This window comes from Biomphalaria glabrata, chromosome 2, assembly GCF_947242115.1.
Source record: "Biomphalaria glabrata chromosome 2, xgBioGlab47.1, whole genome shotgun sequence".
NCBI lineage: Eukaryota > Metazoa > Mollusca > Gastropoda > Planorbidae > Biomphalaria > Biomphalaria glabrata.
Window position 1 is genome coordinate 38,416,099 of NC_074712.1, and position 26,118 is coordinate 38,442,216.

The window sequence follows — 26,118 nt, forward strand, 5'->3', positions numbered from 1 at the left end:
ATTTAGCTAAAAGATCATATCTTATGCTATAACCAACTATAGGCTACAGTAGATCTATCACTATCAGTATCATCTATGACTGTCTATGATGTCAAGTAGATAGATCTCTACTCTAGTTCTAGGATTCTAGATTTAGATCTATCTAGATAATTAGTAGATAGATCTAGATCTAATTAATCTAAAGACAAAGATGAATCTACAAAAAATAGACACTTGTTTGAATGCAGACTCGGTTGAATTTTGTCCGTATGAAGGCTTACAACAATTTCTTCTTTGTGGTACTTACAAACTTGAAGAATCAACAAAATTAAATTCAGTGAGTCTAAGATCTATATAAATCTAGAGTCTAAGTACTCTAAGTCTAGGACGTCTAGGTCTAGTAACTAGACTAGTAGTTGTAGATCTAGACTCTTTTATAATAATCTAGATAATATAGAATCTAGTTAGTAGTAGTAGTAGTAGACCAAACTTCCAAAGACTTGAAGTAGAAATTCTAAGAAATTAACCTAGTCGTCCTAGTAGTAGTACTAGTAGGGCTAGGCCTTATTTAATTATTACCTTATAATTATTAATTTATTACTTATTAAAGTCTAGTATTTTATTAATCATCTTTAAGGCCTCTTATTCTAGTATTACTATTAATAGTATTTAATTAAACAGGCTATATTGCCGCTATAACTATAGTCTTATAGACTTGAGTAGGCCTATAGTTATTAAAGTATAATTAATAATAGTTATAGTAGTAGTAGTTATTTGCTTGTTTAGATCTAGTATAGACTCTATAGTATGTGTGTAGTGTGTACACTGTTTAGGTGTAAGTTACTTTTTTTTTTACAGGAATACAGGTAAGTTACTAATAATCTAGTACTAGTTGTCTAGTCTAACTTAGAAACTTAGACTAAGTCTAAGTATTAAAGTAACCAAATAAATACCTAGGTACAACAATCAACAACATAATGAAATAGAGTGAACACTGTCAAAACCTTTAAACCAAAATTCATCAACCACTCTTCTATCTTAGAAAGCTAAGAAAATTTAAAATTGACAATAATAATAATTTTAAAAACTTTTCTATACAGCAACCATCAGCAGTCTAATTAACTTTGCCATCACCTGCTGGTATGGTAATACTTCACTGGCACAGACATAGACTTTATCTAAATAGATTTAAAAAGCATCACATATCACTCAAACACAGCAGCTACCATCTCTTGAAGAACTTTTTCATGAACGTTGCCTTTCCAAATCACTAACGATTCTTAAAGACAACCTGCACCCATTAAACCACTGTTACATCAGATCTGAACCAAGTGGTCGTCTCCTTTCCATTAAGACTAAAACAGAAAGATTTAAAAACTCCTTTATCCCAATTTTGGTTAGAGTGTTACAAGGTCACATGTTGTCATCGAGAAGTACATATAAGTCTAATTCATAGTGAGTGTGTATGTGTTTCATGTGTGAATGTTGTTCATATTTGCATCTATATTGTTATTGTTACAGTAGTTGTGCTGAGGTGGTCAATTGTAGTCAAACTGAATTTCCATTTGATTGGACCAATAAAAATTTTCTTACCCTTTAACTGCATCCCTTTAAGCCATTAGGGATTGATTTATGGCTTTTCTTGAAAGTATTTATTAAAGTCACTGCTACAGGAAATATATATCATTTTGACTACATTAATATCTGCATTATTTTGTCTAAAAGGCTGAGTGTGAGTCATCTAGTGAACTGAAGGAAGATTTAATGAAGGATAAACGTTCTTCCACTCTCTGTTCAAGTCAAAAAAGGAATGGAGGCATAATATTATACAAGTTGATTCAAGATGCAGTGTGTAGGCCATCATTAGACAAATGTCTTAGTTTGGACATTTGTGGAGTGTTAGACATCAAATGGCCAAATAGTCCTATTGAAAATGAAGCCGTGTTTGGATTGGTGAATGCAGAAGGATATATTCAGGTTTGAAACTTTTTTTTTAGATATTTATTTATTCATTTATATGATCATGATTTATAAAAAAAAATCAGACTTAGATTTTCTTCATTATTTTGTATTTTGATGACTATTTGTTAAATAATTCTTTTTTTTTACTCAAAAAAGTATGGCTCTATGTTATGTAAAAAAAAATTGAATTTGTAATGGATGTTTCTATCAGAGATTTTCATATATGGTGTAAAAACTATACATACCTATCTTTTGGGTATATCTAGTGTACTAAAAAAAAAAAAGTGTTGACAAGTTATGCTTTTTAAAAGGTATATAATAATTTTTGTGCACTTTTAACATTGCAGGATCTAATTTCCTTAGCACAAAAATAATTGAGACAGTATTACAATTTCACTTTATAACTTAGAACTTATTTAAAAACAAATGAGGAACTATATAATAACTAGTGGTAATAAAGAAGATTTAAATATTCAAACTGCCATCCACTGAGATACTTATAAAATTACATTTTAATTATTTTTTATTTATGTAGTTGTCAACAGTGCAGTTCAATTCAGCAGCTTTGATATTGTTCACATTATCATGAAAATCACCAATACTAAATTAGAGTTTACTTTTCACCTATATGTATTTGAAACCATGAAAGTTATAGATGTTCTTGCAACCAGAAAACATATTATGGGCAATTAAATATTAAGTTGTGAATTACAACATAAAACATTAAAACTAAAAATTTTGTATTAGCTAAATCATTGTGCCTTAGATACAGTATCATTACACATGGTGCGATGAGTTCAGAATTAAGGAACAATCTGTATCATATTAACTACAGCTAAATCTGGTTAATCAGACCACTGATTAATTGGATCACTTGCTTATTTGACCAAATACTAACCTGCTAAAACAAATCCTACTTGATAAGCTTAATGTTTTTGCTTACTGGGACGTTTTGACCTAAAAATATGAGAGCTAAAGGAAAATGAGTCAATGTTGCACAATTATTATTGTAAAATTTGGTTATTGAAACTATCTGCATCTCCACTTTTGGGCAAAATGAAGTCCAGCCTAAACAAGAATGTCTGGCGTTTCATCCTGTCAATCACAATAAATGTTTACTCAAGAGAGCTACCCTTTTGCCTCAAGAAAGTCACATTTGATCATATCGAAGACCAGCTTTTGAATAGTGAGCATTTTGTCTCCATCTTCCAAATCTTGACCCTGAAACATCAGTATAAAACAAGTTCACATTTTATCTATCTGTTTATGATCACTTTTGTGAATGTGAAAAGTTATGAGTTTGTGTGTGGTGCAATGTGGGAACATGATTGACTCACAGTTCCTGCTTACATCTTCTTGTTTAGTGTTTTATATGTATAGATTTCTGTGAACAAATTTATCTATCATAATATTTATAATTAAAAAAAAAAACTAGGTACTAAATCTAAATCCAGAGGATAACTCCATAGAAACATTGGCTATGTGTGAATTGTCTCCATCTTCCCTAGGGCTGTCATTAGGATGGTCAGGTCTGAATCACAGGTTAATTTTTATGTAACTGAATATAATTAGTTAACAATTAGAAAAAAAAATCATGTTGTGGCTTTGTTATTAATAAAGAAATTTACTTTAAAAAATGTAGATTAAAATGTAATTAGGTAAATAAAACTTCATAATGCGTTTCTATTAATAAATAATTACTTAAATTGTCTTTATTACCAGCACACAAAAAGTTGGTGACTGCCTCTGATTCCCATGGTAATATATCAATCTATCAAATTGATAAAGAAATGAGTCAAGTCTCAAAATGGAAGGCACATGAGTATGAGGCATGGATTACAGCCTTTGACCACTTTAATCCAGACATTGTTTATACAGGTACAACTTTGAGCATGATATTAACCGCTTTAAAAATAACATTAAAGCATTATAGTAGTTGCATAGAAAAATCTATTTTTATATTCATATTTTCAAAATTAGATTTGTACTTTTATGTTTTATTGTTATGACATGGAGTTTTGAAGTTTCTGGCTAAGAGGCTAAAAGAATAGCGTATAGCGAGGCGTAAAAACATTTATACTTACAATTTTATTCTTAGTTTAAAACAACTCAGCATCTATGTTTTATTTATTATATATAATGACAGTTTATATTAGTAGAAACCCAAAAGCAATTTTTTAAAACAGTGAATATATATAAAATGTTGCATTTTTCAAGTCTCATACTGCTAAATAATGTGGAAGAAAAGCTAATACATAGAAGACAGCCATAAGAATGATATGTTTTTTTATTTTTATCACTTCTGCTGCATTTTTTGTCACATGGACAAATTTCAAAATCAGTTTTTTCTAATAAATGATTTTAAAATTATATTGAAATTGAATGAAATTTATACAAAAAATATTTTTCCTCATTTACAAATAACTATAATTGTAATATTTTATTCAGGAGGAGATGATGCAAAATTTAAAGCATGGGATGTTAGAGATTTGTCACACCCTACATTCTGCAGTAAAAGGTACATTTTTTAAACTATAGAGTATTTATATGAAACAATAATGTTTTTATAGGTTTGAAATATCTAAATAAATATAATTGATGAAGTAAAAGTTTTTACCTTATCAAACCTCTCCACAATTAAAAAAAACATACAGAAGAGGATAAGAGACTAAGTAGACCTATACCATTTACATAAATCAATTTAGTACTAACAAATTGATAAAATCTACTTAGCTCATTATCGAAATACTCTTCCCACAACAGCGGCACACTCCTCTTGAGTAACACAACAATAGTACAACACAAGGATGAGTTAAACAGTATATAGATTTAATTCAAAATACACTGGTCAGTTGAAAGGCTCAAGAGAGAGTGGTATAGGTCTACTTAGTCTCTTATCCTCTTCTGTATGTTTTTTTTTTAAAGACATATTTTGTTTAGATACGAGACAGTAGTGTGTCTCATGAATGACGTCATTTCATAGTTAATGTATGTATGATATTATTGTAAACTAATGTAAACCCTCGCTTTGGTTTTTGACATAAAATGTCTCATGAATGACGTCATTTCATTGTTAATGCATGTATGGTATTATTATAAACCATCTTTTTGGTTTTTCGGCATAAGACATTATTGTGCCTCTATGATGGTGGTCCTTTCATTATATTGACCTGAAACTGTCTTGCTACTTTACTTAGTTTCAGTATGTCATTTTCTTTTGGTGAGCCTTTATTGCAATTTATATTTTTCATGATCTTTTCCTTTTGTTTGTAAATAAACTCCTTTTTTTTGTTGTAACTGAAATCTCAGAATTATTATTTGTTTGTCTCGGTAGTATTATACATCTAGAGGCTATAGTTATTAGCCTAGATAATATAATTGGGACCACAAAGTACCACTGGACTAACTTGCTAGTACAGTACAGGTCACTGGTCTTATGACCTATCCTATTTTTAGGTCACACTAATATAGATTGAATTGCTGTATGTATCCAGATTAGAACAAAATGGAATTAAATTTACACTGAATTTTAACAAGTTAAAGTTTTACTAATATTTTGTTGCCTTTAAAAAAGAGATAACCTATACAAATGACAAGCAAAGTATAAAGAATACTTTAAAAAAAAAAAGCTTATATAAGAGAAAAAACTTCACATTTATAGCATGCCTCACTATAGGTCTACTGTAAGATGTATTTCCCTTTTCTATTCAAGCACAAGTAAGTAATTATAATTAATTAATTGGTTAATGTTTTTATTCATTCATGTTTTGTTAGGGGCAATAAATAAAATTGTGAAAAGCTAATTTGAGGATGGGAAGAAATAATGTTTCACAAAATTTGTACCAGACAGACAGAGTAAGAGTTGATATAAGCTTTGTAGTAGTAATAATAAGCCTTGGTCCACGAGTCCAAAGATTAAGGAAGATTACAGCATAATATTTGACTACAAAGACACTGCTATGATAACATATTTTGGCATATCTGAAGCCATTGTCTACAGGAGGTGTAGGGTATAGAGCCTAGCTCTTTTTTCATCATGTGAGCTTTTCTTTAGTTAAGCTTTTTGGGAGTTTTCAAGGGCATGCGCACTGGGTTTTCTAAGAGTTCTCCAGCTGTTCCATTTGGAAGCTGGTCTATAAATCGCTACCACCATCTCAGTTGCATCATCACCCAAGAGCCTGCCAATGAATTGAAGGCAAAATGTTTCTTGCTACATATAGGATTATGTCATTGTGCAGAATAGCACTGTTTTCTCATTAAAAGATAAAAAGATGCTATTAGTCTGCATCACCACACATTTCATGGACTGCTTTAAGAACATCAGAGCTTGAAGCTTTATACAGCTCAGAGTTAGATATTTGTTGAAATTGTTTGTAGGGATGTTAAGATAATCATGTAGTAAAATCCACAAAAGTAACACATCCATTCATAAGTAGAAACATTTTTGCTACTTATGAAATATCTATATTTTGCTGTAGTATTTAAACAAGCAACACTTTAATATTTACAATTCTGTAAGTGTTAACTAATATGTGGTAATTAGTATGTTGTGTTAAAAGTAAGTAAGCATAAGTATTATAGTTCATATATAATTTTATTTCAGACATTCGATGGGTGTTTGCAGCATTCAGAGTCATCCTGTAAATGAACATATAGTTGCTACTGGAAGGTAAGGTGCATTGATGTACTGCATTGTATCTCATTCGCTTGGGCTATCTGTAAATACTGCTTAACAGAACACATCTAATTCAAGAACTTGATAACAAGAGTTCCAAAATAATGTGATCGTTCAATAATACACAATTGACTACACAAATGCTTTACAGTACATAATCATATTTATGTACTAAACTTTACTGATCTCTATGTCTACTCCTGGGCTTGTACTACTACATTCTTGAGGACTCTCTGTACTGGACTAACAGTACCGGACTACTTGCTGTGCTGAACTAACTGGACACTTACAAACTGTATCTATATATGGTACCCAAAGGCCTTCTTGAAATGATAGAACCTATCACATGAACATTTCACTGGCGATTTGCATGAGGAGAGTTCTTACCAGCACTTGTCCTTTAACATAATTGACCGCCAAGCAACTGAATTGTGTTACTGTTCTGTATCACATGTCAGCTGATCACATACACGGTTAACTCTATCAACTCTATTGTGTTGCCAGTAGAGTTATAACAATATCTTTTTTTCTTTATGAAGCTGATAGTTGCTAGCCATATGAGTCACGGGTGACCTACTGGGTAAAACTAGCTTAATCATACATAAAATATTTTTTATTTCCCTAACCCAAGGTGACCTACACAAGGAAGGGTAATTCTTTCCTATTGAAGGTTAGTAAAAAAAAAGTTCATGGTACCGGTATTAAGGTTTTTCACAGTTAAAATAACTATAAAGTTTGTATGTAAAGTGAAAATCACTTTTTAAAATAAATGTGTCATCAGTGACTCACTGAGATAATATGCCACATAATTGTTGATCAAAATAATACATTAGAGAAAATGTCAATACCATCAAAGAAATAAATCCACCAGTGCTTTACATCCTCATAAGATTAAATTATTAAGACCTTTTTTCTAAGTACAAAATTGAAAATTATGACAAAAGCTTGTTGACTTAGATAAATCACCTTCTATGAACTTGATAAAAAGTGTTATTTAAATAATGATCTAAACTTATATAATACTTGTTCATGTGATACATTTACCCTGCAGTTATGATGAGAATTTAATCATCTGGGATAACAGACAATGGAAAGAGCCACTGGACTCCATTGCACTTGGTGGTGGCATTTGGAGGATAAAATGGGATCCTTTTTTTGGAACTAGTATTCTGACAGCTACAATGTACAATGGAGCTCATATAATTGATTGTAGAGAAATAGGTTTGTGTAGTATGTTAAATATAATACTATAGAAGACCAATTTAACAGTATTTTAACAAATAAGATTGAAAACATTGCAATCAACAATTTTAATGTGTAAGCTGTAGCAACAAAACAATAATGAAATGTGTTCAACAACATTTATTTTTCCATAGATTCTGTTACCTTGTAATAATATAAATACAATAAAAACAACAAAGCTTTACACTAATAATAGCTTGACAATCTTTCACAGCTTCTTTAGAATTTAGTCTGATGCTTTGGCTGTAAATATTATTTCAACAGGCAAAAACACATTGAGTATATCTGTTGAGTATCAAGATCACAATCTAGCTTATGGTGCTGATTGGTGCAGGTTAAAAACAGAGGGAAAAACTGCAATAGTATCAACATGCTCTTTTTATGATCATTCTTTGCATTTATGGAAATGGAATTTTGAATAAATGTTTCAATGTAATAAAATGTTTTTTGTGTGTTAGACATGTTTCTGCTTTTCACCAAGCAATTATACATAAAGTTGTTGTGTTTCAACTCTTTCTATATGTAATTATTTCCCACGTTCTGATGGAATTATTCATTTTGCTCATATGTATTTCACTACCCAGTTATGATTAAACTTTAATTACTATTTTGTTTGTAATCAGAAAATGTTATATTTGGTATAGAATTAAAGAGGAATACATGCCCTTTTTAGAAAAAACAAATTGATGTTTATAAAAACAAAAAATAATTTATTTAGGACAATGGAATTTAAAAATAAATAAAAACTTATTGACTGTGACAAGTCTCTTTAGAACAAGACCTAGACTAGATCTAGGCAATATTTTATGATCCAAATTGAACTAAAAAGTTGTTTTTTTAAAAATAGTTTTCATATTTTCACAAAACCTAATATATAACATGTATATTTAAATAAATTGTTTTGAGGTCACTATCCCATGTCACCATCGTATAAAGAAATTAATAATAAAAAAATAGAGCCTTTTTTTTTTTTTAAACCCACTCTTTAAAAAAACGTCTTGGTAAAAACACATTGAAAATTTAAAAAATCCCTATTTTTTTCCAAAGGGAAAGCATTCGAGATTAAATTATAAACAACTACAATCATTTTGGGAGGAAATAAAACAACTGACATTTTAAGCATCAGCGATAATATAGTTTATTAGGCTTTGAGAATGGGGTAAAATCAATGATGGTTTCAACAATGAGGAGAGAAAGAGTTAATTCTATTTAGCACCATTACTGTCATAAAGGCTGAAGTACTGAATTTTTTTTTACATTATTAACCCCAGTTAAATATATTTAATTAAAAACATTTTAAAGTAAGAACAACCTTAGCATGTTACATTAAAAGGACATTACTGTGGTGAAAATTGTTTATTTTTCATTAGTTATTTTCTCACTTTTAAGAGTTACCAACATTAAAATCTTTTAGAAAAAAATTACTACAGTGAAAATCTTGAGATCACCATAAGAATTTCATTTTTTTCTCTCAGAAATCCATATACAATGAGAATAAGCTTTGAAATTAAAAAAAACAACATCACTTATGATTATGCTAACCCCTATTTCATTATCCTACATTAAACTAATAAACCTACATAGTGTTCAGCTTGGGGCAATCAGATAAAATACCTCATTAAATATGAATACCATTAAAATACTAAAATACATTTCCAGCAGCTTGCAAAGCATATATATATATATATGTATATACATATATATGGCTCCTTCTGTCTCGGAAGACAATGGATGCACCCAGATGATATATATATATATATATTTCTACCATCTAGAAAAATGATAACCATGTACTAGGAATGGACATACAGATTGCAGACACTTTACCAAACATGTCCACAATAAACACAGATGGTCAGTTGTACTTATTTTAATGAACAGAGATGATGATCAACTTATCATTACAAAAATTTAGTTCACTTTGTAGGATTCAAACTATATTCTTTGTAGCATTTAGCATTATGCTCAACCAAGTGGCAATTGCTTTCAACAAGCTGATAGAGAAGTAATTTTGCTTGTAACGACTATCCAATAAGGGTAAAATTAACTGCAGTGTCTTTCGTTGTACCTGAATCAGCTGCCAATGGCAGAATGATTTTAAAAATTATAAGCAGAGGCTTTACTGTGTAAACAAACAAAAAAGTACATATTTTTTAAAATACAAGATGGAACTGTTTTCTGGTGCCAAAATTGTTTAGACATTTTATTGTATTAAGAATATCATTGTACAAATGATTAAGTTGTATAGTGTAGTCAAAAATAATTTTAACATGCTTTACATTACATGAAAACAGATCATGTGTTCTTAGACTTAAAATATCCTTAATATCTTAATATTTTATTCTGTTATGAATGCCAATCTAGCACTAATTGCTGCACTGCCATTAGACTGAACAAAAAATATTGCACTGTTTGGCTTCTTTTATTTTCCAGTTAAAGTTTACATAACAAATGAAATATTTCATTTTTTTTTTTTTAAATGCATCATTCTTTGTGGGTTAATGTTAACTTAATTCAGTAATTGATTGAGAGTTGTGTATATATTTTATTTAGCTATGGATTGAAAATTGTAAGTTACAGTGTTGACTTTTAGAGAATGAGAGCTGAATAAAAGCAAAATTAGTTCACTAGAAATGTTTAAGGACCAACAGGGAAGTATGAAAATAAATTTAAAATTCTATCTTAAACAAAGCAAACATTAGTGTGGTTGGTAGTACAAAATTTTTTTTAACAACACAACTTACAATTCACATGGAACATACTTTCTATAATGAAATGAAAATAGAATATATTTATTGAGTAAACAATCAGGTCCGAGCACTTCTTTCACACTCCATTAAACATTCTCGTACAAGTATTCTAGCATGCACTATACTTCTTTTTAGCCTTTCTGTTGAGCTTCTGTTGCCAGCATAAGTTGGCCGTATGTCTCTACCCATGTCTTCTATGACAGCTAAAAGTGAAGCATATTTACTCTGGTGGTGATGGAGGTGAGCCAGTGGTGACGGTGCTGGAGGAGCCTGTGTAGCTGTTCTAACTGGCAACACCGGTTGGCCATGAGCAAGTTGAGGCTGGCCTGGTGTAAGTGGAGGTGTGGCTCTTGCAAGTGGAGGTGTGGCCCTAGCTAGGGGTGGAGTTGCTCTAGCAAGTGGTGGCGTGGCCCTAATGTCCTGGGATACCTCTGAACGTGGTGTTCCAGGATTGCTAATACTGGGAGTAGCAGGGGAACTGCTCTGATGAGAATCTGTTCTGCTTGTTTCCTCATCTGCCATATTTGTCTGAAAATATAAATTATATCATATTTAACACTGAAGAAGATGGCTGGCTATTTAATTTTTAATTTTACTTACAACTTGAGGTGCTTGCAAAATGAGAACAAAAATACAAAAAATATTTTTAAAAAGCTTATATCAATTAGTTTGAGTTTTTGGCACATCGGCACAATTTAGGCCATGTCGTGCCCATAATCCTTCAAGGATTACTCTCCTTTACAAGAGCTAAATTCCATACAGTTAAAATCATTAAAAACAAGGTCTAGTCACAGTTAAAATAGTAAAGGTAGTAAAAATTTAATAATTAGTAAAAATCTTATGTAAATATTATAGGGACACAATTTCACAAATCAGATCTTCGTAGTCAACCCTTCCCTAGGTCAACAATGTCGAAGTCGAATAGTGTTTTTAAGTTGTGTGCTCTAAAAAAATTTTCCCTAACATCCTGGTATCTGGGGCAATTGATGAGGATATGATCCACTGTGAGGCGAGAGTCACAGTACTCACAAATCGGATCAGTCATGTAATTAAATTTTAACTGATGTAGACTAACAACAATAAATCTGTGCAAATAGAAATATTTTTACCAATTGCTTTTGTTTAGCGAAATTTCATGCTATTAGCTTTCTCAATTGTTACGTGCGCAGCATAGTGTGAATGTGAAATGGTGCAAATGTGGGTTGAAAGGAGAAGAACCAAAATGGAGGACTATAAACTAAATAGTGCTTATGGTGTTAATTAAGATTAAATTATGTATAAACTATGATTTTGTCGTTTTGGTGTTAGTGTATCCCATCACATACTAAGACGCAACAAGTGGTGCCCAGCGTAAAAGTAAAACCCACGTATTCCTCTGTACATATGAGTTGATCTTCTGTCAACAGACAGTAGAGATATTAAAGCCTAGATCTAGCGATAGGATACTATTCGACTATTCATAATAGACAATGGCGACAAGGCTGAGCTAGCAGTATCGAAGGAAGAGGGGAGGTTGTTGGATCTAGAAGGATCGGAACTACGAAAATACGTTCAAGAAAGGTTGATGGAGAGGGAGAGATTAGCCAAGGAAAGAGAAAAAGAAAATGAGAACAAAAATACAAAAAATATTTTAAAAAAGCTTATATCAATTAGTTTGAGTTTTTGGCACATCGGCACAATTTAGGCCATGTCGTGCCCATAATCCTTCAAGGATTACTCTCCTTTACAAGAGCTAAATTCCATACAGTTAAAATCATTAAAAACAAGGTCTAGTCACAGTTAAAATAGTAAAGGTAGTAAAAATTTAATAATTAGTAAAAATCTTATGTAAATATTATAGGGACACAATTTCACAAATCAGATCTTCGTAGTCAACCCCTTCCCTAGGTCAACAATGTCGAAGTCGAATAGTGTTTTTAAGTTGTGTGCTCTAAAAAAATTTTCCCTAACATCCTGGTATCTGGGGCAATTGATGAGGATATGATCCACTGTGAGGCGAGAGTCACAGTACTCACAAATCGGATCAGTCATGTAATTAAATTTTAACTGATGTAGACTAACAACAATAAATCTGTGCAAATAGAAATATTTTTACCAATTGCTTTTGTTTAGCGAAATTTCATGCTATTAGCTTTCTCAATTGTTACGTGCGCAGCATAGTGTGAATGTGAAATGGTGCAAATGTGGGTTGAAAGGAGAAGAACCAAAATGGAGGACTATAAACTAAATAGTGCTTATGGTGTTAATTAAGATTAAATTATGTATAAACTATGATTTTGTCGTTTTGGTGTTAGTGTATCCCATCACATACTAAGACGCAACAAGTGGTGCCCAGCGTAAAAGTAAAACCCACGTATTCCTCTGTACATATGAGTTGATCTTCTGTCAACAGACAGTAGAGATATTAAAGCCTAGATCTAGCGATAGGATACTATTCGACTATTCATAATAGACAATGGCGACAAGGCTGAGCTAGCAGTATCGAAGGAAGAGGGGAGGTTGTTGGATCTAGAAGGATCGGAACTACGAAAATACGTTCAAGAAAGGTTGATGGAGAGGGAGAGATTAGCCAAGGAAAGAGAAAAAGAAAATGAGAACAAAAATACAAAAAATATTTTAAAAAAGCTTATATCAATTAGTTTGAGTTTTTGGCACATCGGCACAATTTAGGCCATGTCGTGCCCATAATCCTTCAAGGATTACTCTCCTTTACAAGAGCTAAATTCCATACAGTTAAAATCATTAAAAACAAGGTCTAGTCACAGTTAAAATAGTAAAGGTAGTAAAAATTTAATAATTAGTAAAAATCTTATGTAAATATTATAGGGACACAATTTCACAAATCAGATCTTCGTAGTCAACCCCTTCCCTAGGTCAACAATGTCGAAGTCGAATAGTGTTTTTAAGTTGTGTGCTCTAAAAAAATTTTCCCTAACATCCTGGTATCTGGGGCAATTGATGAGGATATGATCCACTGTGAGGCGAGAGTCACAGTACTCACAAATCGGATCAGTCATGTAATTAAATTTTAACTGATGTAGACTAACAACAATAAATCTGTGCAAATAGAAATATTTTTACCAATTGCTTTTGTTTAGCGAAATTTCATGCTATTAGCTTTCTCAATTGTTACGTGCGCAGCATAGTGTGAATGTGAAATGGTGCAAATGTGGGTTGAAAGGAGAAGAACCAAAATGGAGGACTATAAACTAAATAGTGCTTATGGTGTTAATTAAGATTAAATTATGTATAAACTATGATTTTGTCGTTTTGGTGTTAGTGTATCCCATCACATACTAAGACGCAACAAGTGGTGCCCAGCGTAAAAGTAAAACCCACGTATTCCTCTGTACATATGAGTTGATCTTCTGTCAACAGACAGTAGAGATATTAAAGCCTAGATCTAGCGATAGGATACTATTCGACTATTCATAATAGACAATGGCGACAAGGCTGAGCTAGCAGTATCGAAGGAAGAGGGGAGGTTGTTGGATCTAGAAGGATCGGAAATACGTTCAAGAAAGGTTGATGGAGAGGGAGAGATTAGCCAAGGAAAGAGAAAAAGAAAAGGAGAGATTAGCTACGGAGGAAAAAAGAGAAAACAAAAAGATTGCCATTGAAAGAGAAAAGAAAAAAAACGAATTGATTGCCATTGAAAAGAAAAACAAACTAGTTGCCATTGAAAGTGAGATATTGGCTTTGGAAAAGGAGATGGTAGTGAAAAATTTAAAAACAGACCAAGAAAAAGAGAGTGATAAAAGAAAAAGTGACACTACAGGGATTAAACTGGCAAAATATAAAGGTGTGATATTCAACAAAGACAAAATGGACATTGACATTTTTCTGAAAAAGTTCAAAATGGAAATGAGAGAACTGGAATACCCTGAAGACAAATTGACATTTTTATTGTCTAGATCATTTACAGCGGAAGTCCCTTCATAAATATGTATGAACCAGGGTAACTACAATGTTGTGAAAGAGCAACTACTTCGAACTTTCGGGAAAACAGAGGCAACGGTTTGTTAATTGTGAGATGGAACCAGAGGATGACACGCAGACATTTCTGGACAGAATGAGCAGCCATAACTGGATAGACAGCTGAGGTAGAAAAGAGCCTTGACAGTCTTAAAACATTTCTAATGTTGGACAAAGTAGTTTACGAGTGTCAGAAGGAATTAAAAATATTTCTGTTGGAGAGGCAACCGAAATCAAGGTAAGACATAGTAAGACTGAAAAGGGCTTATAAAGTGGCACATCCCAAGAAGAAATTAACTGCAACGGACAATGTCAAAAAAACAGACAGGAAAGAAAGGTGGAATAGAACAGGGTTTATCATTATCATCTGAAACTGGAACATTGGAGGTTTTTCAGACATTTGTAGGCAATAAGACAGCCAAGACCATTAGGGACAAAGGGAGCACTATTATTGGAGTGAATAAGAAATTAGTGGAAGACTATGAATATACAGGCCAATCTAGAAAGTGTGTTATGTTTAATGGTAAAATTGTACAATTACCGATGGCTAGAGTTAGTATTGATACATCATCCATCCATCCATCCCAGTGGCGCTACAGCCCATGGAGGGCTCTGGCCTGCTTTAACACATCCTTCCATTCAGATCTCTCCTGGGCCTTTCGTCTCCAAGCCCTAAACCCAAGCTGCTTCAGATCTGCTTCCACATCATCTATCCATCGTATTCGGGGTCTGCCTTTGGGTCGCCTGCCTTTTGGTTTTTGCCTGTATACGATTTTCGCCCCTCTGTTGTCTGACATTCTTTCAAGGTGACCTGCCCAACGTAGTCTGTTCTTTTTTATTTCGTTCACTATTGGTGGGTCTTCATATAATTGATATAACTCATGGTTAGTGTCCTCCACCCTGTTTCATCCTGTATGGCACCATAGATTTGTATTGATACAGGTGTTAGGATTCTTGTGTTTCTTAGTACATGTTATTGAGAAGTTAGAATTTCAAATTGTTAACCAATATGTTTGAAAAATATACATCGAACTTGTCGAACAAGGGAGGTGTTACATGCGCAGCATAGTGTGCACATGAAATGGTGCGAATGCGGGTTGAAAGGAGAAGAACCAAAATGGAGGACTATAAACTAAATTGTGCTTATAGTGTTAATTAAGATTAAATTATGTATAAACTATGATTTTGTCATTTTGGTGTTAGTGTATCGTTAAAAGATTCTCATCACATACTAAGGCGTAACATCAATACACTATGAAAAGGGTGGGGGAAAAAGAACAGGGCATCTGGTTGATCGTTCTTTAAATGCATTTTTTTTTTTAAAGTGAACAACCTGACTTCAAACTCGTGAGTTAAAGCCTTCTCAGGCCAACACGCTAACCACTCTGCAAGCAAAAAGCATTAGAAAGAGGAAGATTGTAGTTATTTATTGTTTCTTTTTCAAGTGTGTTCACTAAGCCTCAGCAACGACCTATAAAAAAAAATAATTCAGCAAATCCTTATACCACCACTTCAGTCAAATACAACTTCTTTCCCTTGTTCGAGATACCAAACGAAATCATTAATTACCAGTAGTCGCTGAATGAACTCTTTATGTTGTGTCTGTTCTGTTTATGTTTCTGTTGTGTTGTCTTTATATGTTAAAAGAATCCTTGTAATCACAACAAATTTCCACAAGGATCAATAAAGAAGTTTTTTTTTTATTGATTCTTGTGATGTCAAGTAAAAGAAATAATTGTGCAAAATTTCAGCTTGATCCAAGATTGGGAGTGGGAGAAATAACGTACATACAGATCTATAAGCTTTTTACCAGACAGACAGAATGATTTAGTTGATATAAGCTTTGTAAAAATTCAGAAAAAAAAATTCTTGAGATATTACTTGAGCATTCTTATCTTATCTTATATAATACAGACGTTACTTCAAAAAAGATTATTATGTCCTATGCGTCATGAATATTAACCAATGACCTAAATTCTGCTAAGTCACTGGTTTTACTGGCTAGCTCAGGCAACCTATTCCATGCTCTAATAGCACTAGGGAAGAAAGAGCATTTGTACAAATTGGTCCTAGCATATGAAATGAGGAATGTGCCTTTATCTTTGTGTCTTTTAGAGTATTTTATTAGATTTTATATTTCAAGGTTATGCCAGTTATGGTTTTCTGTGTTTTATGTATAATTGCTACTTTACTTTTTAGTCTTCTATCCTGAAGGCTTTCTAAAGGTGTTACTCTAGTCAACCGTGAATATTTGTTTGTTATGAATCTCACTGCTCTATTTTGTGTCTGTTCCAATTTCTTAATGTTTTCTTGAGTGGAGGGATCCCAAACACTAACAGAGGCTGAGGATGCATATTCTATTATTGTATTGTATTGTCATTGTAGAACAGATAAAATAATACTGGGAACATATGAACAGATCTAAACTTAACTATTTTCTTGATAAAGATTAAAAAAAGAAAGAACCTTTTAAATCTACTAATTACCTAACACTTTTACTGTATTACTAGACTAACTAGCACCGTGTAGGCCACTAAAATGACTAACTCTAGACTCCTAGAGATAGAAGAGTGAAAGAGTAAGTCTCTGTAATTACTATGTAATGTTACAAAATGAATAGTATACCATCATTACCATGTTACAGTTACTACTATTACAGTATAGTGTATGTATAGTATTACAATTATACATTACTAACACTAATTTTACAGGTAACAGTATCGTGATATAGAGTATGTAATAAACTATAAATAAATCATCATATATGACAAATGTAACTTATAACTACTATACTCTATACTGACTATAGTGTCTATAGAGTATAGATATAGTATAAGTAAATATAACTAGATCTATAAGTAGTATAAATTAGTATAAGTAAGACTTAATAACATAAGTTCAATTATAATCAATATCTAGGTAAAAGGAATTATAATATTATACTAGTATTATTATAAGTATAAGATTATAGATAAATCATAATAATAATAAATTAAATTATAATTATTATGATGATTATCATAAATAAATTATAATTAATAATCTACAAGTTACTTAATAAACTTAATTTATTAATAAGTAACTATAGTAGCTTCTTATATTAGGCACAGCTCATCGAATTCTCCTTTAAGAAACACGTCGCTTTTTTTGTTTATAATTAATTTGTTTTTATGTTTGGAGCTAAAAACGACGTTTCGGGACAGTGCATGTCCAATTTTAGATAAGTTCCTGTATTTTTGTTCCGCTTTTCCAAAGCAGATGGCAGTTTTTTAGATTCTCGGTAACCAAGTATGTAAAGCTATTGTTTTAACCTCCCCCGGCAATTCATACCCATATAAGGGATGAAGGCTATATTATTAGCCTGTTTGATCGTAGGCTGGTGTATATATCAAAATAAGCTTCCAAACATCTTTAGAAAGACATTCCAATCACATTCATACTGTTAGCTGTTAAATAAAATTAAAAAAGGAGGTGTTTCAACGATAATAATGAATTTAACACATTCTCCTATAGTGCACAAGGCAAAATCGTAATAAGAAATATTATTGGGATTAATAAATCTATGATTTTTCAATGAATAAACGTGACCTAGATCGAGATATCTAGAATATATAATTTATGAATGAAAGAAAAAGTACAGGCTGCTAATTTGAAGCCAGAGACCATGCCCACTGCAGGTGATCACGACAGGCGAGCGCTAGTGGTGAGGAGAGGTATACACTAAACGTGTAGTGTCACAAATTAACCTATCATACAGGCAGTGGAGGGAAGGGGGAGAGAGTCATGAAAAGACAAAGAAAAGCATCCATGGGAGGGAGGGGATGTTAAGGTGTAACAAAACAAACATCCAAATTATGAAAAGAAGAGAGTCCTTGGATGGGAATTAAAAGAAAGAGACAGAGAATAGACCTACATGTAGCCTAGTTGAAAATATCATGTTTATTAAATTCTAATAATTAATTTATAGATCTATAATTTATATAGATTTATTTCTGTCTGTTTCTACACAAAGATTATATAGGTAGGCATAAACTATAAACGATATATATATATATAGAGAGAGAGACAGAGAGAGAGAGAGGCAATATACTATAAATACATATTGCAGAAGTGAATCTACTTCTTTTAATACAATCTATATAATTTTTTAAATTAACACATATAATTTATTAGCAATAACATAATGATGTTTCTTAACAGTGCTCAATGTCACTCAATGTGCGCTAAAGGAGAAAGCACAAAAACTGCGTTTATTATAGTTGAAGTGACCTAATTTATTTTAAAATAAAATTTTGACTATGAGTGGTAATTCAAAGAAACACGACACAGCTATTTTTATAATTAGGTACTTCGATAAACTGACCTAGATCCATTTTTTTTCTCCCAAAAAATGGCTGAAAATTGTGTCAGCACATTTTACCCTTTTTTTAAGGGTGGTCATTTCCATCAAAGTTTTAGCATATTATATTGTATTTGATTTGAGGACTAATTATGATTACTTTTTGTAAACATAAGATATCAGAGATCATTTTTATTTGCTTTTGAAGCCAATCTGTTAAATTTTTCTTAACAAAAGTTTATGTGAAAGTTGACATTTTTACAACTTTTTTCCTATAAAAGTTACAACAATGCTGTTTGCTACAATTATTTATCATATTATGAAATGTGTATATTTCAAATTTCATTAAATTCTCTTTGCGCACTTTAAAGATATTTGATATTAAAATTAACAAAGACAAAGAAGGGTAAAATTTTCTTTTTAAAATAAAATAAAAGTGTTTATGGTTACAACAATCTCACTAATTCTATTGAATTTAGCATGTTAATATATATATGTGTGCTAAGTTTGAACTTTGTAGCTTGGCGCACTCTTTAGATATTAATTTTCAAAGTTGATGGTTAAAATCTATTTTTAGTAACAACCAACACTGTGATTTACTGGAAATGGTCAATTTCTGTCTATCACGAGCTATTTTTAGAAGCACACATAGGAATTTTTCATTTAGATTAACTTTTATAGTGTTTGAATGCTAGATTATGGAGAGGGAATGTGTCTTTATTATAATGACTTTGTAATCTGCAAATTTTAAAGTAAAAGTTTAATTACTTTAAAAAATAATATTAAATATTAAATTTTTTTTCATATTTTTAGCGCAGCGAACTAATAATTATTTTTTTTTTTCTGTGTGTTGTTTTTTTCTATTAATACCATGGGCGTAGCCAGGATTTTTTTTCGGGGAGGGTTTTGGGGGGGGGGGGATTTCCCCCGACCCCCCCCCCCGCAGAAAAAAATTATATATATATATATATGTGTGTGTGTGTGTGTACATAATTAATCTTTATTACATTCTGACGCTTTCGGAAGACGTTTATTGTTTATTGTAGACTCCCCGCCCTTGCTAGCAAGGGGGTCTGGGGGAGTTCACAGCGCTCCCTAATCGCGGGGCGAAGCCCCGCCGCCGAGCACTATTTCTGGTATTGAAAGCCAACAAAATGCATATTCTGAGGTATCTACAGTGCATTATCTTGCTATTAAAAAGTTTTATTTCAAAAACCTAATGTGCTATTCTTACTGACTTAGACCCTCGCGCGCCGTTCGGCGCATTTTCCTGCAAGCTGTTTCCGCAACTCTTATTTTGCGTAATTCATTTTGTGTGAGAACATGTCCCGCAAAACCTCATGCGACGCTCTGTCACAACCTTACTAAGGATTCGACTCCCAGTTCGGCATATGATTTCTTTGATTTAGACCCTATCTCTATGACTGACTCATAAAATCTGTCTTAGCCATCTTTGTGGAGATACATTTAATGATTTACAATTTCTTGACTACTCTCTTGGAATTACATGCCTGTATTTCGCTTTAGATTTTATATCGAAAAGGAAAGTTTTTTCGTCAAATCTCTGGAGTTTTTTTGTTTTGTTTTTAATTCAAACCCCATTTAGCTACGATGATAGAATTTGGTGACTGTAGTTTGCTTTAAAATAATATTGAAGAGAGAGGTTTTCAACTCTAAACGCTCTGTAGGGGAATTTAAAACTCAAAACCATCTGGAGGGGTTTTAAACTTTAAAGAAAAAGACATCTGGAGGAGGGGGATTTAAACTCAAAACCCCTTTGGCTACGCTCATAGATTTTATAGTGTGCAATTTGCTTTTTTTTTTTATAAAAGAGGTACTTTTTAGCTTCAAACCCCAACTGGAAGGGGGGGGGGGTTAAACTCAAAACCCCTTTGGCTACGCTCATAGAATTTTGAGTGTGTAGTGTGTAATTTGCTTTTTTTTATATTGAAGATGGGGTTTATCGTAAATTTTTGAGGGGGTTTTAAAATCAAAATCTTACTCAACTGTGCTGTTGGAATTTGGGGATTGTTGTTTGCATTTTTTTTGTTTTGTTTTATAGAAGAGGGGGATTTAACTGCAAAGCCCCCTGGTAGAGGGATTTGTATCTCAAAACCCCCTGATAGGGGTTTTTTAAATCTCAAAACCCCCTGGTAGAGGGTTTTTAACTCCAAACTGCCTCGGCTGTGCTGTGGTAAGTGATGATTTAGTATTAAAATCTCACCTAAAATAAACAAAATGAAAGCAAAAATCAGTCACTTAATTCCGTCCCCCCCCCGGGGGGGGGGGGGGGCGGGTTTGAACCCCAAGAACCCCCCCCTGGCTACGCCCATGATTAATATACATGTAAATTAATAGTTAATAAATGAGTACATTATATTTTTAAAATGGTGAGCTATTATTACAAAAAAATTCAAGTAAAAAATCTTTTAATAACTTCTAGAAAAATCACAAGGTTTCTTTTTTATTTTATTGTCCGAACCAAGAAATTTTTCATTTACAATCTAATTTTTAAAGCATTTACATTAAGGCATTTTAAAATGATTAATTGCCAGTGCTCTACAAAAAGGTTAAAACTTTTTTTTTATGAAGTTTATGAAACTTATAGTCATTAAATTTTAGGAAATATTTTTCTGCGCAGTGCTATTTTCATTTATAATTTATAAGAATTATCTATCTGATGCATATAAATAGCTATTTAAATACAGTAGAATTATAATTAAACAAAATAAAACACAATACAGATCTCTGATTTGTTTTATTTGTGATTTTCGGGCTCATATGATGACAAAATCACATATATATTTTTATTTTTTGTCGAAGGCTTTTTTATATTTTAATTAACTTTTTTTCAAAGATTTTATTGCTTGGACTTATTTTTTAAATTTATTTTAACAGAATACTGGTTAATGTAAAAGAGTGTGAAGTTTCAACCCCATATCTTTAAGACTTTTTATAATACAGTTAATTTAAGTTCAACTGTCAGTTGTTTCGGTCACAGATTTTTTTTTTATTTACAAAGACAAATTTTTGGCCACTAAAAATTTAATAACTTCCCTCACAATTAACTCAGCAATATAAAATTGGTATCATTGGAAAGCATTTCTCAAGCTCTATCTAACTAAATAGGTTCCATTGCATTGTGATCATTTTGAAATTTTTATCGAAGTACCTATATGCATTATAATCCTTTAGTTGCAGAATAAGAATCTGCTTTCAGTTTTTTTTGTAAGTTAAACCGTCACCAAATAAAAAAATAAAATAAAAATTTGACCTAGATCTAGTTCCCGAATACGGTGTGCCTAATATAAGAATCTACTATAAATTGTAATGTCATGTTAATTTAATTTTAATGTTACATGTACTAGATCTATCACTGACTATCAGTATATCTATGTAAGTATGTAGATTCTTAATAAATGATAATAGTAACGTGCCTATGAAATATCAGATCTATATTCTAGAACTAGCCTAGATCTAGACTGAAGTTTTAATTTAATTAGATTCTAAATCTTGATCTAGTCTAGTATTCTAGGTCTAATTTAGTAATTGTTGTTTCGAAACAAAGATAAAATCTAATCTAGATCTAGAATCTAGAGTTGTAGACACTGAAGAAAGTAACGGATGTTGAATGTTGATAGTATGCATCAAGATGCCAGATTTTTATTTATATCTATTGTTGTTGTTTTTAAATACATTTTGGCTTACAATAGATTTAAATCTTATCTTATCTTATATAATACAGACGTTACTTCAAAAAAGAAGATGATTACGTCCTACGCGTCATGCATTTAGTCATGCATATTAACCAATGACTTAAATTCTGCCAAGTCACTGGTTTTCCTGGCTAGCTCAGGCAACCCATTCCATGCTCTAATAGCACTAGGGAAGAAGGAGTATTTGTACAAATTTGTCCTAGCATATGGGACGAGGAATGTGCCTTTATCTTTGTGTCTTTCAGAGTATTTTATTAAATTTTGTTTTTGTATTTGAAGATTATGGTTCAGTGTTTTATGTATGATTGCTACTTTACTTTTGAGCCTTCTGTCCTGAAGGCTTTCTAAATTTAGTGATTTTACTAAAGGTGTTACTCTAGTCAAATGTGAATATTCGTTTGTTATGAATCTCACTGCTCTATTTTGTGTCTGTTCCAGTTTCTTAATGTTTTCTTGAGTTGAGGGGTCCCAAACGGAGGATGCATATTCTATTATTGGCCTAACCAAGGTTAAATAACATTTTAGTTTTATGTTCTTATCAAGTCCTTTAACCAAAAAAAAACAAAAACAAGTGAAATATAAACTAGAAAAACAGATAAAAATACTTTTAAAAAACCACTTCCAATATAAAACTTACAAAGCGATTATTTTTCTCTTAATAACTAATGAATTTTAGATTTTTTACAAAATTGAACTTTTTTTACCCCCCCCCCCAACCCATGAGAAAGAATTTTGGTTGATATGTATGTATATAGATCTATTAGACTGGATGGCGCTGTGGCTGAGTGGTTAAGCGCTCGGCTTCCGAACCTGGGGACTGGAATTGTGAATTTCAGGATTTTTAGGGCGCCCTTGAGTCCATCCAACTCTAACGGGAACCTGACTTTAGTTGGGGAAAGTAAAGGCGGTTGGACCCTGCTTGTTAACCGTTGGCCAAGGAAACAGATGACCTTAACATCATCAACCCATAGATCGCTAGGTCTGAAGGGGAAACTACTTACTTACTATTAGACCAGTGTTTCCCAAGCTTTTTCCTTAACGGAACACTTCGCACATTCAGAGTATTTAGCGGATGTAGTTCGAGACACACCTATTAAATTCAGGTGTTGCGGAACACAATTTAGGAAACCCTGTAGAGAGAGTGGGGATAAATGGACAGTGGGGAGAAATGGACCACCGCTACTATCTAGTGGACCATATTATTTTGGACAAAAATTTAAAAAAAAAACTTCAATAACATGAGATCATAGACTTCATACAATTGAGCTATAAATTCTAGGACGTACATTTCAGCCTATATATATAACTATGATCTTTAGTTTTAAAAAGTACAAAATTACCATAATCCCAATAATTTGCCTCCGTATCACTATCATAGACATAGGAATATAAATATATATATATATGGGTTTGTGATGTGGATCTATTTTTGTTAACATGGCTTCTTTAATGTATGGCGGTCGTCTTATCGATTCAAATTGTTACAATTAGTTTTTAGTCTAAAAAGTAATGGAAATGAGCAGAGCGTGCGCTAACGTTCGTAGTCTGATAGACCAAGGCGGCCAAGGGATAAATTCTAAAGGTTAAAAACACGATGCCTCCGCTGCGGGGAAGAAGAGGAAACCGTGCCTCATATTCTGTTTGACTGCCCCAGACTTGCTGATCTCCGCCTCAACAGGTCTGGGAAACCAAAAATTCTCGACATGTATGGTGACGTGTATGCACTACGCAAGACAGAAGGGTTTCTGTCCAGGGCTTTTGCAAGAGATGATTTAAGCCTCTTAACAGTAGCGGCCTTGGGGGTTGGCAAGTGGGGCAATCGTCCCAGGCCCCGCGCCTGAAGGGGGGCCCCGCGATTGGAGATTCCATTGTCATCGTAAACTTCGAAAACCAGATCAGTTCTCATAAACTAGGACATTTGATACACTATTGTTTGATATGATACAAATTATTATATAGCCTAAGTTCTTAACATGATATTTTTGGTTTCGAAATACCGTTCTGTTTACGTAAAGACAACATTTTATGACCTGCCGATTCTAAGAGTTTATGAAATTAAAAACGCGAGAGTATTTTTTAAGCTTTTCCGCGAAAGTCGGATCTGCGAAAGTCAATGAACTGGTGTACCTCCTACCTCACACTTTGTTCTTGTTCTTATATCAAAGACCAAAGACAGACTATTGTCTTTTCCTTGTAAATTGTTTGGCACGATAGCTACTGAAGGCCAATTAGCAAACAAAGTCTACTGCCACTGGAACCATCTTGGTAATAAGCTTCGACTGCGTGTCATCGTGGTTGGATTGAGCTCTGAGAATGTCCAATGGTAGCACAATGATACAAAAAAAAATTGCAGTCTTAACAACAAGCATTTTGAAACAGTTAAACTTTATTCGCCAAACAACCGTCAATTTTAGGCTTGGTTGAGGATAAATTGAGATGCTGGCCATATTCGACTCAACCATCTTCATCTAATTAAGAACGCCAAGGCTCACGATCATTAGATCGGACATAGGATTCAAAACGAGCTTATGGACCTGATGGTATCAGAAGTAAAAGGGAAAGTTATTGATAAAATCAAACTTAATAAATATTTTTCTGTCATCCTTGGCTGCAAGCCACAAGGAACAGATGTCCCTTATATTTCATTTTGTGGACGTATCAGATAGAAATTCAAGAAACAAAGATCAAAGAGTAAGACGCAATAAATGAAAAGAATTCGATTAAGAGAGTAGAGAGACGCACAAGCCCGTTAGCGCTACAGTTGTCCACCTCAACAATTACACAACTATATAACAATAACGATATAGATGCAAATACAAACAACGTACTCAAATCAAACACATATACACAACCAGCGCTTGACGACGACGAATGACATTGAAACACCACGAGTGAAATTGGGATAAAGGAGTTTTAAAAACTTTTTGTTTTAGTCTAAATGGAAAGAATCGACCACTTCGTCCAAATCTGACGTAAAGTTCCCCTTTCATACCTTGCGATCTATGGGACAGTTGATGTAAAGATCATCTGTTTCTGTGGCCCACGGTTAACAGGTACCCAATAAAGCTGAGTGGACTCAGAGACGATGTGTGTGTGAGGGTGGGGGGGCGCTCCTATTTTTGTGAACAATATTCACACTTTGTACAACAAATTATTACAATTATTTAAACTATACATGACTTCTATTGATAGGCTACTCCAATCGTGACCTCCGCTGCTTCAATACATTCCTACAGTATTTCACAACCTCACTAATAATAATAAAATTCAACAATTAATAAATCCAAAATGAGAGAAAAGGTGATGCCTGAAAAATAGTTTCCACTTTATCGCACCCCTGCCTCTTCTCGTCTTATACAAAGCTTTTAAAAAAGGGATGTCAGATATATGTCTTATCCTATCTTATCTTAATATATTACAGACGTTGCTTCAAAAAAAAAAAAAAAAGATGATATTTACGTCCTACACATTTCATGTCAA

At 32.6% G+C, this 26,118-nt stretch overlaps 2 protein-coding genes across 4 annotated transcripts; one reads left to right on the forward strand and one right to left on the reverse strand.

Annotated features, from left to right (window-relative positions):
- Positions 1-16: 16 nt before the first annotated feature.
- LOC106054934 (diphthine methyltransferase-like) lies at positions 17-8,301 on the forward strand. Its single transcript, XM_013211023.2, has 8 exons — positions 17-316; positions 1,705-1,956; positions 3,377-3,470; positions 3,664-3,819; positions 4,390-4,459; positions 6,545-6,610; positions 7,668-7,837; positions 8,123-8,301. Exons 1-8 carry the CDS (start codon positions 191-193, stop codon positions 8,278-8,280), a joined length of 1,092 nt encoding a protein of 363 aa, XP_013066477.2. The 5' UTR covers positions 17-190; the 3' UTR covers positions 8,281-8,301.
- LOC106054942 (cyclin-dependent kinase 2-associated protein 2-like) lies at positions 7,961-22,561 on the reverse strand. Of its 3 annotated transcripts, none has more exons than XM_056020415.1 (2): positions 22,360-22,561; positions 7,961-11,136 (listed from the first exon to the last, which is right to left on the reverse strand). In XM_056020415.1, exon 2 carries the CDS (start codon positions 11,128-11,130, stop codon positions 10,666-10,668), a length of 465 nt encoding a protein of 154 aa, XP_055876390.1. In that variant the 5' UTR covers positions 11,131-11,136; positions 22,360-22,561; the 3' UTR covers positions 7,961-10,665. The 3 variants fall into 3 exon arrangements, with proteins under 3 accessions (XP_055876390.1, XP_013066493.1, XP_055876392.1); XM_013211039.2 differs by lacking the exon at positions 22,360-22,561 and adding an exon at positions 17,070-17,093; XM_056020417.1 differs by lacking the exon at positions 22,360-22,561 and adding an exon at positions 15,125-15,437.
- Between the last annotated feature and the right edge of the window lie 3,557 nt (positions 22,562-26,118).